At 41.7% G+C, this 15418-nt stretch overlaps 1 protein-coding gene and 1 non-coding gene across 2 annotated transcripts in view; one reads left to right on the top strand and one right to left on the bottom strand.

The window, feature by feature from the left end:
* The window catches only part of Znf592 (zinc finger protein 592), a 38657-nt gene that overhangs the window by 12311 nt on the left and 10928 nt on the right, over positions 1-15418 (top strand). The window contains exons 2-3 of the mRNA XM_015493019.2: positions 3748-5995; positions 10787-10965. Coding sequence (XP_015348505.1) covers positions 3767-5995; positions 10787-10965 — 2408 coding nt within the window. The 5' untranslated portion in view covers positions 3748-3766. The remainder of the gene's footprint in view (positions 1-3747; positions 5996-10786; positions 10966-15418) is intronic.
* Positions 8933-8997, bottom strand: LOC125612541. The gene has a single exon (XR_007342962.1). It is a non-coding gene; the product is annotated as a U7 small nuclear RNA (small nuclear RNA).

Here is a 15418-nt window from a genome sequence, read left to right as displayed (position 1 = left end):
CTTGTGTTTCATTTAAAAATAGCCTGCTCATCACCTTAACTGAGTTGCTTATTTTGTACTTATTGCTTTGTAAGTTTTTTTTTTTAACATATTAAGATATTAGTGATTGTGACTGTTTCTTTTCTTTTTTTAAAACATTTTTTTAGTTGTAGATGGACACAATATCTTTATTTATTTTTGTGTGGTGCTGAGGATCAAACCCAGGGCCTCACATGTGCACGGCAGGCACCCTGCCACTGAGCCCCAGCCCCAGCCCCTGTTTCTTTTCTTTTCTTTCTTTCTTTTTTTTCCCTGATTTTTTCCCTGATACCTGAAGATTTGAGGATGGAACTGAGGGGTGTTCTACCACCGAGCTGCATCTCAGATGTGTGTATTTTTATTTTGTCTTGCTAATTTGCTCAGGCTGACCTCAAATTTGCAATCCTCCTACCTCAGCTTCCCAAATTGCTGGGATTACATGTGTGTGCTACCATGCCTGGCATTGGTTGTCTTTTTCTTTACAGTTTCTTCTTTGCTTTTTTTTTTTTTTGTGCTGGGGATCGAACTCAGGGCCTAGTGCTTGCAAGGCAAGCACTCTACCAACTGAGCTATATCCCCAGCCCTCTTCTTTGCTTTTATAACAGAATACATTTTCTTTAATTTGTATTTTCTACTTATAAACAATGTGATGCTCACTTTAGAGCAAGGTTCAAAGAAATATGAACTTTTAGGTATGGTGAGTCTCTTAGTCACTGTTACTAATTTCTGCTGTTATGGTGTTCCTTACCAAAGCTAAATAGAAAACAGGATGTGGTCTTTGGCTTTTAAAAACATCAGCTTTGATATTTAAAATCCTTATGGAGGTTTTTCCTGCTGCTGATATTGAGCTGCCATACCATTTACTAGCTCTGATTTTCTAGTAAAAGATACTTGAACCTCTGACTGTTTTCAGCTATCCCTGAACGTCTCTGAGAGGAGTACATCACGTTCTTCTGATGTAATATCTCTCTGCGTCAAGCCCCTAAAACTTTCTGTTAGATGACAACTGGCTCCCAGCTAATCCTTCTCACTCCATCAACTATTCCCCATCCTCTCTCACATGCTCTTACCGTCTCTTTGAAGGACCAATCTATTCTGCCCTTCAAGAGAGAGAGAGATGAGGAAGGGTGTGGAGAGGAGAAAGGAATAAGAGCATAAATACCAAGAGGTGTCTCTTCATAGTTATGATTACCCTGTATAATAGTCACTTGGTATTGGGATGTCAGTGCTTTCAGTGATATTCAGTATTTTCCCTTTGTTTATGGACTCTAGGAGCTAATTGTTTGTTCTATTATAAAATGTATCTCAGGGCTGGGAGTGTGGCTCAATGGAAAGTGTTTGCCAAGCATATGGGAAGCCCTGGGTTCCATTCTCAGCCCTGCAAAACAACAAAAATTCATTTTAGTCAGATGTCCTGCCAACTCGTGTTTAGATAATTGGTATTTCACTTTATGATTACCTACCCTAATTAAGTGTCTTCCCAGTGGGGAGGGGGTCTATATTTCATTTTCTGTGGGAGCATTTACAGGCAAATGTGTTTTTTTGGGGTGGGGTAGAAACCAAATCTGCAAACCTGATCATCCCATGGGGAGGTAAGAGATATATTCTGCCATGCCACCTGCTCTTCTTGTGGTCTAAGTGTTCTTTATTTTCCCTTTTAGAAATTGTAGAAGTAGTTGGATATGGTGGTATGCGCCTATAATCCCAGGTACTTGGGAGGTTGGGGCAGGAGGATCACAAGTTTGAGGCCAGACTTCTCAAAATACATTTGTTTAACAAAAGGGCTGGGGATGTAGCTCAGTGGTAGAATTCCCCTGGGTTTAATCCTCAGTGCCACCAATGGGGTGGTGGGAATTATAAAGCAGTCTATTAGCCCCAAAAAAAGTTTTGAAAAAATAACCTAGCAGTAATCTTACCACCCTGCATTTTTCTTTTAATCATGGCTTAGATACATATTTAGTTTACATTGTTATCATTGTCTACATATATAATCTATCATATATATATTTCGTATTATTTATTTATTTATTTATTTCTTACTTATTTATTTTGGTGCTGGGGATTGAACCCATAGCCTTGTGCGTGCTGGGCAAGACAGGGTCTCACTATTGCCCAGGCTGGTCTCAAATTCCTGAACCCAATTGATCCTCCTGCCTGAGCTTCCTGAGTTCTGTAACTATAAGTACATGCTGCCACACCTGGCTTTTTTGTGCTGTTTCAGCATAATTTTGTGTATAGCCTTTGGGAATTTTTGTTCTTAGGATAAATTTCTGAAAGTGGGATTCCTGGACTTAAGACTTTGCCACTTTCCTGGTACTGTGTAGTGACCTTGCTGCTTTGTAACAGTGTTGTGTCCATCTGCTTCCACAATGGTTTTTAGCATCAACACGATGTAAGAAATATGCAAGTCAGAAAGGCATTGGGATGTTGAAACAGAAATTAAGATTTAAGGGCTGAATAAGGGAGATGATGGTTTTCTTCTTTTCTCCAGCAGGTTTGAGCCAGCCAGTTTCATCTTTCATCTAAGTGTGACCGTTACAGTAACTTCTCATATGGAAGGACTCTTGTGGGGTTTTTGTTGTTGTTTGTTTATTTTGGTATTGGCAACTGAACTCAGGGACTGTCCAACACTGAGCTACATCCTCAGTCTTTTTTAATTTTTGATTTTGAGACAAGATTTCACTAAGTTACTGAGGCTGGCCTTGAATTTGTGATCCTCCTACCTCAGACTCCCAAGTTGTTGGGATTATAGACGTGCACCATCAGCCTTTCTGGAAGGCCTCTTCTTAGGGCCTTAGTTTCTTTTGTCACAATGTATCTGTAGTTCTATTTCCCTAGACTAAGAAGGAAACAGGTGTATTAAGTCAAACTGGAATTGTTATTCTGTTTTTTGTATATTAAGTTAAAATAGAATTTAGTCTTCCCCAAAACAGTCACCTGCTCAGTTTGATAACTATGTGGTACCTTGAGTCACTCTGTTTCTCAGGCTTAATGCTCCATTCAACCAATAACAATTTTAGGGTAAAAAAAAAATCAAGGAATCAGCCAAGTATGATGGCACACATCTGAAATCCCAGTGATTTGGAAGGCCGATGCAGGAGGATCATAAGATCAAGGCCAGCCTCAGCAACTTATCAAGACCCTGTCTTGAAATAAAAAATAATAGAAAGAACAGGGGATGTAGCTCAATAGTAAGAGCAAAATCCTCAGTACCACAAAAACAAAACAACCATCAACCAACCAAACAAACCAAAATAAGGAATCAAGCACATTTGCTGAATAGAGAAGAAACTACCAAGGAGGCGTACAAGGTCAAATCTCATATATGAATCAGAAGTTTTCTCAAGGAAGGAAGTGTTGAACAATGCTTTTAAAAAGGGGGGAGGGGCTGAGCGTTTGGCTTTTGGCTAGTGCACATGACCATGGTGTTTGGAATGTGGTAGGAGTCTACCTTCTTTTTTGGCCATGCAGCTAGCCAGTTAATTTCTAGGTATTGAGGTTTAAGGTCTTCCAGATAGCCTTGTCATTACATATAAACTCTTTTAACCCCTCTGCTCCCTTCTAGAATTTCGTCTCAGATTTGTGACTTTCTATCACAGAACATGGGGTTCTGCTTTGGAATTCCAGCTGTTTATGTGTGTTAGTGTGACAGGTGTCCAGTGAAGATGATGCAGGACAGTCCAGTGAGGCCCTGGTGTTCACTGACTCTGTTCTCTGTTTCTGTCATAGCCCTTGCCAGCATCCAGCCATGGGGGATATGAAAACCCCAGATTTTGATGACCTTCTGGCTGCCTTTGACATCCCAGACCCTACCAGCCTTGATGCCAAGGAGGCCATCCAGGCTCCCAGCGAGGAGAATGAGAGTCCCCTCAAGCCATCAGGCATGTGTATAGATGAGAGTGTGTCCTTGTCTCACTCAGGATCAGCTCCAGATGTGCCAGTCGTGAGTGTCATTGTCAAGAACACCAGCCGCCAGGAGTCATTTGAAGCAGAGAAAGACCACATTGCTCCCAGCCTCCTCCACAATGGATTCCGGGGCTCAGACCTGCCTCCAGACCCCCACAACTGTGGAAAATTTGATGCTACTTTCATGAATGGAGACAGTTCTCGGAGTTTCCCTGGGAAGCTGGAGCCTCCCAAGTCAGAGCCATTACCCACCTTCAACCAGTTCAGTCCAATTTCCAGCCCAGAACCTGAGGATCCCATCAAAGATAATGGGTTTGGGATAAAGCCTAAACATTCTGACAGTTATTTCCCACCCACTCCTGGGTGCGGGGCTGTGGGGGGTCCAGTCCTGGAAGCTTTGGCCAAGTTTCCAGTCCCAGAGCTGCACATGTTTGATCAATTTTGTAAGAAAGAACCGAAGCCAGAACCCTTGTCTCTAGAGAGCCACGAGGAACGAGAGCGAGTTGGGCCGAAGGTGGAGCCTCACGAGGAGCTGGATTCCAGTCGATTCTTTGGAGAAGCTCTGGGGTTCAATAGTCACCCTAGTAACAGTATCGGAGAGCCTAAGAAACTTGTCCCAGATCTTGGTACCCGCTCATCAGTCCCTCCTAGGCAGCGTCTTAAGCCCGCTCATTCCAAATTGTCCTCTTGTGTTGCAGCCTTGGTGGCCCTGCAAGCAAAAAGGGTGGCTAGTGTTACCAAGGAGGATCAGTCTGGCCACACAAAGGATCCCTCTGGGCCCACTAAAGAGGGTTCTAAAGGCAGCCCCAAAATGCCCAAGTCACCAAAGAGTCCCCGGAGCCCTCTGGAGGCCACTAGAAAAAGTATCAAGCCATCAGATAGCCCTCGGAGCATTTGCAGTGACAGCAGTAGCAAAGGCTCCCCTTCAGTGGCTGCCAGCTCCCCACCAGCAATTCCCAAAGTTAGAATCAAAACCATTAAAACATCATCAGGGGAGATCAAACGGACAGTTACCAGGATTTTGCCAGACCCTGATGATCCAAGTAAGTCCCCTATCGGGTCACCTGTAGGGAGTGCCATTGCTGAGGCCCCAAGCGAGGTGCCAGGGGATGAGGGCACAGCTGTGCCTGTAGAGGAGCACTTTCCTGAGGTAGGCATAAATTCAGGGAGTCCCCAGAGTGACAAGAAAGATGAAAGCATGACAAAGGCTGTTGACTCTACATCTCCCTGCTGTAGCTCTGGGCCCCGGGTCCCAAAGGCGGCTGCCTCCAGCTCACAGGTGGGCAGGAAGCAACAGAGCACAGCACTGCAGGCATCAACCCTGGCCCCTGCCAATCTTCTGCCCAAAGCCGTGCACCTGGCCAACCTGAACCTGGTCCCCCACAGTGTTGCTGCATCTGTGACGGCCAAATCCTCAGCCCAGAGACGGAACCAGCCTCAGCTTACACAAATGTCGGTGCCCCTGGTCCACCAGGTGAAAAAGGCTGCCCCTCTGATTGTGGAGGTCTTCAATAAGGTCCTCCACAGTTCCAACCCTGTGCCCCTCTACGCGCCAAATCTCAGCCCACCTGCAGACAGCAGGATCCACGTGCCGGCCAGTGGGTACTGCTGCCTGGAGTGTGGAGATGCATTTGCCTTAGAGAAGAGTCTAAGCCAGCACTATGGCCGGCGGAGTGTCCACATCGAGGTGCTGTGCACACTGTGCTCCAAGACACTGCTCTTCTTCAACAAGTGCAGCCTGCTCCGTCATGCCCGTGACCACAAGAGCAAGGGGCTCGTCATGCAGTGTTCTCAGCTGCTTGTGAAACCCATCTCTGCGGACCAGATGTTCGTGTCGGCTCCTGCAAACTCCACGGCACCAGCAACCCCAGCCCCTTCCTCCTCCCCCAAACATGGCCCCATTTTGGGCAGTACCAGCCCCAGCCCCCCACCTCCAGCCTTTCCTCTTTACCCAGACCCTGTGAGGCTCATCCGGTATGGAACCAAATGTCCTGAATGTCACAAGCAGATGAGGGACTACATGGTCCTGGCTGCACATTTCCAGAGGACATCAGAGGAAACAGAGGGGCTGGTAAGCACAGACCTGCACTATGATGTGTGTCAGGCCCCTGGCTTACATGGGTTCTGATTGAGCATGGAGAGGAAAGCTCATTGATGCAGGAGCAGATGTCTTAGAAGAGGACATCTGGCTTAATGGTTAGTGGCCCACCTGAATAAATAATGCTTTGTGTTTAGTGGGAAAGATGTCCTACCCATAACTAAAGGAGACCATAAAGATTTAGCAAATGTGTTTGTGGACGTGCCCCATGTCCTACTCAACTCCCACTCCATTGGGCTCTCAGGTCCACTGTGGGACCTTTCAATGCTGGATGATCTTTTTCTGGTTTCTGGAAGGTATCAGCCCAGTCTTACATGTGCCTAGGGACAGAGGTAGGTGAGTCACTGCCCCTGCCTAACTCTGTTCCTCTAAGACCTGCCTTTACATTTTGTTCTGCCCTGCAGTGGACACAGCTGTTTTGCAGAGTCCTTTTGGGGATACTTCAGTAGGACCATCAGTAGGGCTGAGGTGAAAGAAAGGAGGGTAGATGGGTATGTGGGCCTATGGCAGAGACTTTGGGGGCCCCTTCTTTGATCCATGTTCTCATCTCTTCAGGGAAGTAGTTGAGCTTGTCTGCTTGTTCTCATTCTTGGTTATACTTGATGAGGCTTTTTTTTTTTTTTTTTAAAGGCTGTCATATACCCATGTATATGTCATAAACATACCCTTTGGCACCTTCTGAAGCAGGTCCCTTCAGGAAGGTGGTCTCCAGACATGCCCTTGGTCTCTTCCTGACCTGCAAGGTTGAGTTTGGAGGAGGGAGAGATAGGGTACTCTGGGTATGGGGAACAAGTGCAGAGTGGGTTTGAGGGGCAGGGAGTTGTTGGGTATGAGACTGACGATCAGTGTGGGGGCAGAGGCAGGAGGGCAAGCGGGGTAGGTCTGCAGGGGTTCTGTAGAGAACTTGGCCCTAAAGGAGTTAGGGGGTACCATATGGGGGTCACTTTGTGGCCTCTCATCATTGCCTTCTCTCTGTCTCATTTTCCTTCTGATAAGTCAAATGGAGTGTGGTCACCTGGCCGCTTCCCCAGGGGATTCAGTGTTCTTGCTGTCCAGCATGTTTGAGTTTACTCAGGTCCTTTCTACAAGTCATGTGATTGAGCACCTCTGGCAGTGGACCTAGGGGCGTGTGGGTTTTTCATACTGCTTCTCATCCATCTTCTACAATCTACGTACACAAGGATCAGAGTGTAGGACCCCAGGCCGGCACTCTTCTTTTCCTATAGTTCTCTTTGTTATTCTCCCCTTTGTGGGAGCCCCACAAGCACACCCCCCCAGACAGGAAGGGTGGGCAGGCCCAGGAAGGCTGTCAGGCTTCTCTCAGCCTAGCTCCAATCTTTTATAAAATTTCCTACCACTAAATGGAGCTTCTGAGTCTTGGGGTGGAGCTCTGGGTTCGAAAACTAGCCTTGGAGGCTGCTGGACTTGGGTTTCCCTGTGACAGTACTCAGGCTTTAGGCCACGTGTCCCGTGCAGGGTGTGCACAGATGGGGTGGGGTGGGGCTCCACGCCAGAGCAGGGACTGAATGGACAACATGTTTGGGCTCTCCATCTTCTTCTTGGAAGTCTACCCCTGAACTGAATCTGCCTCCCTCTGTGGTGACTGAAGGGGTCTTTTCATCCTTCCTCTTGTGTTACAAGTCACCTTGTTAGGGAAGTATTTCAGTACAGAGGGACTATTCTTTAATGTTTTTAAGCTTTTATTTAACTGTTTGTTGTTGTACCTAGTTAAAATTAACAAAAAATATATAATTTAGCTAAGTACGTTTACATTGTTGTGCACTCAATCTCGAGAATGCTTTTGGTCTTGCAAAACTGAAAGCTGGTACCCATTAGACAACAACTTGCATTTTCCCCTCTACCTGAAATCCCTGGCAATCACCATTCTGTTTTCTGTGTCTGTGAATTTGACTGTCCTCAGAAACTCTTGTGAGTCACTTATCTTGCTTGCCATGACCTCAAGTTTGATCAATATAGCATGTATCAGAATTTCCTTTATTTATGGGTTGAGAGGGTTTGGGTATCTTACTATGTTGGCCAGTCTGGCCCCAAACTCCTGGACTCAAGGAATCCTCCCACCTCAACCTGCTGGGTAGCTAGGATTATAGGGTGTATACCATTGAACCTACCTAGAATTTCTTTCTTTTAAAAGTCTCAATAGTATTCCATTTTGTTCATGTGTATATGCATTTTGTTTATCCATTAATCCATTTATGGGTACTTGGATTTATTTCATTTTTAAAATATATTATTAGTTGTATTTGGACACAATCCATTTATTTTATTTTTATGTGGTGCTGAGGATCAAACCCATTGCCTCCCATGTGTGAGGTGAGAGCTCTACCACTGAGCTACACTCCCAGCCCTCTTTCATGAATTAACTAGTCTGAATACTGCTAAGATGAATATGGTGTAGCATTATCTCTTTGGGACTTTGTTTTCAATTCTTTTAGTTGTATACCTAGAAATGGTATTACTGGATCATATGGTAATTGTGTTTAATTTTTAAGGAACCACCATACTATTTTCCACAGCAACTATACCATTTTACATTCCCATCAACAGTGCACAAGGGGCCCAGTTTTTCTACATTCTCACATTATTTAAAAATTTTTTTTGTAGTTGTATATGGACAGCATGCCTTTATTTTATTTGTTTCATTTTTATGTGGTGCTAAGGATGGAACCCAGTGCCTCATATATGCTAGGCAAGTACTCTGCCACTGAGCTACAGCCCCAGCCCCATCACATTATTTTTAAAAATTTTATTAGTTAACCTAATGAGTGTGATATAATTGTCTCTATTGTTTTTAGTGTCATCATGAACTCATTGGTATATATTCAGTATGTTTATATATTCTATTATTATTTTTTGCAGGAAAACCAACTCTGTTGATAAGTACAAATTGCATGGGGTGAGCCTCCTGCCATAGCCAGAAATCCTGCTAGACAAATTCTAAAAGAGCTGCAGCATTCAGTATTCTTTTTGGATGCTCAGGTCATCCCATCTTTGGTCAGTTGGATCCCCTTCAAGCTGGCTCCTATGTCCTTTCTTGATAACTAGGGTTTGAATCCAGGGGTGCTTAACCACTGAGCCATATCCTCAGCCTTTTTAGTGTTTTAGAATTTTGCTAAGTTGCTTAGGTCCTCCCTTAAGTTGCTGAGGTTGACTTTGAACTTGGAATACTCATGCCTCAGACTCCCAAGTTGCTAGGATTACAGGTGTGTGCCATGTGCCTGCTATTTTTAAACAAATGTTAGCATTATTGTGTCTGTAAATATTCTAGTATGTAGCTATGTGTTCTTCAAATTTATGTTTTGATAAAAAATACCTGAGATGATCATTTTATGGATAAAAAATATTTTGGCCTATAGGTTTGGAGATTTTAGTCCATTACCAATTGGCCCCATTGCTTTGGTCCTGTGGTAACACATCATGGCCAAAGTGTGTGGTGGAATAAAATGATTCACATCACAGCCAGGATGTAAAAGGGGGAAACAAATAAAATACCAAAAAGGGCTGGGATGTGGCTCAGTGGTTAAGTGCCCCTGAGTTCAATCCCAGGTCAATAATAATAATAATAATAATAATAATAATAGTTATTATTATTATTATTATTGGCTGCAAGAGCAGTAATACACACCTATAATCCCAGCTACTCAGGAGGCTGAGTCAGGAATATTGCAAGTTCAAGGCCAATCTAGGCAACTTAGCAAGACCCTGTGTCAAAATACACTACATAGGGGGCTGGGGATATATCTCAGTTGGTAGAGTGCTTGCCTTGCATGCATAAGGTCCTGGGTTCAAACCCCAGCACCACAAAAAAAAAAAAAAGAAAGAAAGAAAAAGAAAAGAAAAGAAAAGAAAGAAAGAAAAAGAAAAGAAAGAAAGAAAAATACACTACATAGACATGGGGGTGTAGCTCAATGATAGAGCAGTTGTCCATCATGTGCAAGGCCCTGGGTGTAACACCTAGCACCCAAAAGACAAAACAATAAAATAATAATAATTAAATTAAATCTTAATATTGTGTGAAATATCCTAATATTCTCATCCTTAATTTTAAATATCTTTTTAATTTAAATATTTTAAATGTTAATTTTTAAATATCTTTAATTGTCTCCTTTCTTTTTATACTTGCTTGTTTGAATCAAGATTCAAATATAGGCTGAATGTTGCAATTGGTTTAATTTATAAATTCCCCTTTCCTCTCTGTCCTTTTTTTTTTCCCCTTGCAATTTTTTAAAACACTGGGTTGTTAGTCCTATAGAAGTCCCTCATTCTGAATTTTCTGATTAAAGCAGAGATCTTTTCCCATCTTCCCTATTAATTTGTCCCTCTGAGCATCTCTACCTCCAGGTCAGTGGTCCCCTTAGTGAGTAGTACAAGTATCCCCTAATCACTAAAAAAATAGAAAAGTCCCCTCCAAGATTTAGGTCCCAGCTCTGTTTGTTGCTGTCCCCTTCTGGACTGTCTGGGTTCTGCCTATTAGAGGAAAGAAACATGATCTTAGAGGTATGTAGAGAAAACAGGGCCAGATCTGTCACTGACTAATAAGGTGGCTGACAACACTTGCTTGGGTGTCAGTAGCAGCACTTGTAAGGAGGTCTGGAGATGTCACAATGTCCTAAAAGAGTTGGAAATAAGAATGATTGGGGAAGGAGGTTATTCTGACTGCTCTCTTGGGAGAGCCAGACAGCTCTGATAGGAAAGTCACAGGTCTACAGCACCTGCATGATCTGTTTTCTTGGTGTTCTTTCCTAGACCTGCCAGGTGTGCCAGATGCTGCTGCCCAACCAGTGCAGTTTCTGTGCCCACCAGCGGATTCATGCACACAAGTCCCCCTACTGCTGTCCAGAATGTGGGGTCCTCTGTCGCTCTGCCTACTTCCAGACCCATGTAAAGGAGAATTGCCTGCACTATGCCCGTAAGGTGGGCTACAGGTGGGTGCTTCCTGGATTACTGTCCTGGTATTGCCCAATGGTTGTTCCTTTTTCTGAGACTGAGAGATTTGGACTTAAAGCCTAATAAAATAAGAACATTGGTTGGTATGTGGACAGATGTTTTTATTTTATAGAAGGCAGGATTAACAAGAGGAAAGAATGATTTTTTTAAATATTAAATATATTTTTAAAAAAGCTTTGAAGGGGAAGGTTTGGGGGAGGTTAAACATGTTGTCAACTTGGTTTTAAAAGGTATATACAGGGCTGGTGTTGTAGCTCAGTAGTAGAGTACTTGCCTAGCATGTGTGAGGCACTGAGTTTGATTCTCAGCACCACATATTAAGAAAAAAAAAGATACATTGACAACTAAAAGAATATTTTTTAAAAAAGTTTACATTTAATTTGTTCACAAATTTCTGTGTTTGGCATACTAAATTTTAAGCACTGTTTCAATAAAAAATTTACTAATTATAGTACTTTGAAATGTTTCTGGTTTCTATTAACAAATGGGGCTGTATGACACCAACCTCAAAGGGCTCTCATGTCTTCATTTTAGTTAGTTTTTGTCAATATGTGAGAAACAGACAAAACCTGAGTATGGAAAAAAATGATCAGCCATATAGTAAAACCAAGAAAATTCTTATTTTGACTGAAATGTCTTCCATTATGTTAAACATTTATAGGCAAGAAGTCATTTTTAGGAAATAGATCAAAATGGGGGGAGAAAATTTATTGATCTTTAATGTTTTCATTGACCCAATTAGGTCTCCTAGTTAGGAGCTCCTACTTTATTTTCACTTTTGAAAATAATTTTGATCAAATTTGGTCAAGTTTCCTACTCTTTGGAATTTCAGGATTTTTTTATTTAGTTCATTTGACTTTTTGTTGTGTATATTTATGTCGTATGTTTTGGGCATTATTCTCGATACTCAGGATACAAAGATGATTATGAACAGCTCTTGCCCTCAAGCAGGCTTTCATCTGGTAATTGTAATTCAGTGCTCCCATAGTAGTGGAATGGTCAGAAAAGTTTTCTAAAGGAGATATTAGGGAGTTTTCTAGGCAAAAAAAGGGGAAGAGCATATCTGGCAAGGGTACAGGTAGGGAGTCCAACAGACATAAAAAAAAAAAAAGGTGTTACAGGAATGATAAACAGTTGCATAGAGATGTCAGGATGGACCTGGGAGTGATGAGACAATCCTGGGGAATTGGCAGAGACCAGGACATGCAAGACCTGTGCTCCTTACCAGACATTTGGATTTTATCCAGTGAACAGTGAGGAGCTACAGATATTTGTAGTAGAGGTATAAACTGGCTCATCTATTTTAGAGAGATCATTCTGGGAATTTGACACAGGAATTACACAAGGGAAAGAGTGGAAACTGCCTGAGAAGTAAGTGTAATGGTCCAAATGAGATGCTGAGGGCTTCAGCTAAGACATAGATAGCTGTGCTGGGCTCAGTGGCACATCCCATCCTGTAAGCCTCACTACTCAGGAGACAGAGGCAAGGGGATGGTGAGTTCAAGGCCAGCCTGGGCAACAATAGGCTCTGTCTCAAAAAAAGGTGTGTGTGTGGGGGGGGCATAGCTATGGGGATATAGAAAAGGGGCTTAGGAATTAGAAGCATTAGGACTTGATAGTAGCTTTTATGTGGGAGAGAGTGGTGCGGGAAGGGTTAGTGATGACTCCCTGGTTGTTGACTTGTAAACAATTGCAAATGTAAGCTGATTTTTTTTTTTTTTTTGATTATGGAGTTTGGATTATCTAAAGTGTGTTAGAAACAAAACAAACTGAAGATGGGGTTATACAGAGGCCTTACCACCAGGGTTGGTAAGAGCATTACTTGGCAGCATCCCAGGATACATTTTTTATGGTACTGGGTGGATTGAACCCAGGGTGGCTTTACCACTGAGCCATGTTCTCATCTTTTTTTTTTTTTTTTAACTTTTTAAAATTTTGAGACAGAGTCTTGATAAATTGCTCAGGCTGGCCTTGAACTTTCAATCCTTCTATTTCAGCCCTCCTGCTTCAGCCTTCCAAGTTTCTAGGATTATAGGTGTGTACCACCATGCCCAGGTTAGAGCATGTGTTTTATAGTATTCTGTAACATTTAAAAATACCTTTCAAACTATGACTTGAACACACACTGCTTATTTGGATCAATAAGTAACCGTGCAGTCAATACTGAAATATTTATCTTTGAATCTTTTAAAAAATTTTTTACTTGTTCTACTTAGTTGTACATGATAGCAGAATGCATTTCAATATATCGTACAAATGGAGTGCAACATTTCAATTATCTGGTTGTACCACCGTGTAGAGATGTATCATTCATGCAATCATACATGTACCTAGGGTAATGATATCCATCTCATTCCACCATCTTTCCTACCCTCTCAACCCCTCACTTTTGCCCAATCCAAAGTTCCTCCATTCTTCCCATGCCCCCACCCCCAATTATAGATCAGCATCCACTAATCAGAGAAAACATTCCAACTTTTAGTTTTTTTGGGATTGGCTTACTTCAATTAGCATAATATTCTCCAACTCCAACCATTTACCTGCAAATGACATAATTTTATTCTCTTTTAATGCTGAGTATTATTCCATTTTGTATATATACCACAGTTTCTTTATCGATTCATTTATTCATGGGCATCTAGGTTGGTTCCAGAGTTTAGCTATTGTGAATTTAGCTGCTATAAACATTGGTGTGGTTATGCACCATAGTATGCTGATTTTAAGTCCTTGGAGTATAGACCGAGGAGTGGGATAGCTCGGTCAAATGGTGGTTCCATTCTAAGTTTTCTTTGGAATCTCCACACTGCTTTCCAAAGTGGTAGCACCAATTTGCAGTCCCACCAGCAATGTATGTGAGTACCTTTTCCCCCACATCCTCTCCAACATTTACTATTATTTGTATTCTTGATAACTGGCATTCTTTCTTGGGTGAGATGAAATCTTAGAGTAATTTTAATTTGCATTTCTCTAATTACTGAAGATATTGAACACTTTTTCATATATTTGTTGACCGCTTGTATGTCGTCTTCTGTTCAGTTCCTTAGACCATTTATTGATTGGGGTTTTGTTGTTGTTGTTGTTGTTGTTGTTGTTTTGGTATTAAGTTTTTTGAGTTCTTTATACATCCTGGAGATTAGTGCTCTGTCTGATGTGTGTGTGGTAAAACTTTGCTCCCATACTGTAGGCTCTTTCTTCACCTCAGTGATTATTTCTTTTTCTGAGAAGAAGCTTTTTAGTTTGAATCCATACCATTTATTGATTCTTGATTTTATTTTTTGTGCTTTAGGAGTCTTATTAAGGAAGTCAGGGCCTAATCTGACATGATGAAGATTTGGGCCTACTTTTTCTTCTATTAGATGCCGGGTCTCTGGTCTAATTCCTAGGTCCTTGATCCGCTTTGAGTTGAGTTTTGTGCAAGGTGGGCAATAGCGGTTTAATTTCATTTTGCTACATATGGATTTCCAGTTTTCCAGCACTATTTGTTGAAAAAGTTATCCTTTCTCCAATGTATTTTGATTTTTTTTTTTTTTTTTTTTTTGCAGTGCTGGAAATTTAACCCAGGGCCTCATGCTTGCAAGGCATGTAGATAAAAAATGTTAGATAAAAAAATGTTGTGATTCAGCTAGAGAAATTACTGAAGAGAGTGACACTAAAATCTTCAGTGATCTGTGGTTGAACTCAGAAGACATACAACTAAGTCAACTATTCATTTTCTTGTAATTTTTATATAATTTGCATGCCATACTATTCACCCATTTAAAGTATTGTATATAATACAGTGGTCTTAAGTATATTCACAGAGTTGTACAATTACCACAGATAATTTCAGAACATTTTCAGCCCCCTAAAAGAAACTCCACGTTCACCAATATTTCCATCCCTTCACAAATTTACTTTCTGTCTCTGTTTCATAGGTTTACCTATTCTGGACATTTCATATAAATGAACTCATGTAAACATGGTCTTAGCATAATGTTATAAGATTCACACATGTTGTAACATATATCAGTATTTCATTCCTTTTCATGGCAGGATGATATTTCGTTGTATGGTTATACACATTTTTTTCCATTCATCAGTTGTTAGATACTTGGATTATTTCCATTTTCTGCCTATGAACATAAATGTACATATTGTGTGAACATGTTTCTTTTCTTTTTGTGATGCTGATTGAATCCAGGGTCATGAACACACTAGGCAAGTGCTCCATCTCTAGCCCTGTTTTCCTTTCTTTTGAGTGTGTACCTAGGAGTGCAATAGTTGGGTCAAATCATGTTTAATTTTTTTTTTTTTTAGTCCCAGGGATTGAACCCAAGGGCACTTAACCACTGAGCTACATCCCTAGCCCTTTTTATTTTTTATTTTGAGATAGGGTGTCACTAAGTTGCTTAGGGCCTCACTAAATTGCTGAGACTGACTTTGAACTCACAA

The sequence above is a fragment of the Marmota marmota genome, unplaced genomic scaffold (genome assembly GCF_001458135.2).
Source record: "Marmota marmota marmota unplaced genomic scaffold, marMar, whole genome shotgun sequence".
In the NCBI taxonomy this organism is placed as follows: Eukaryota; Metazoa; Chordata; class Mammalia; order Rodentia; family Sciuridae; genus Marmota; species Marmota marmota.
This window is presented reverse-complemented; position numbering and strand designations above follow the sequence as displayed.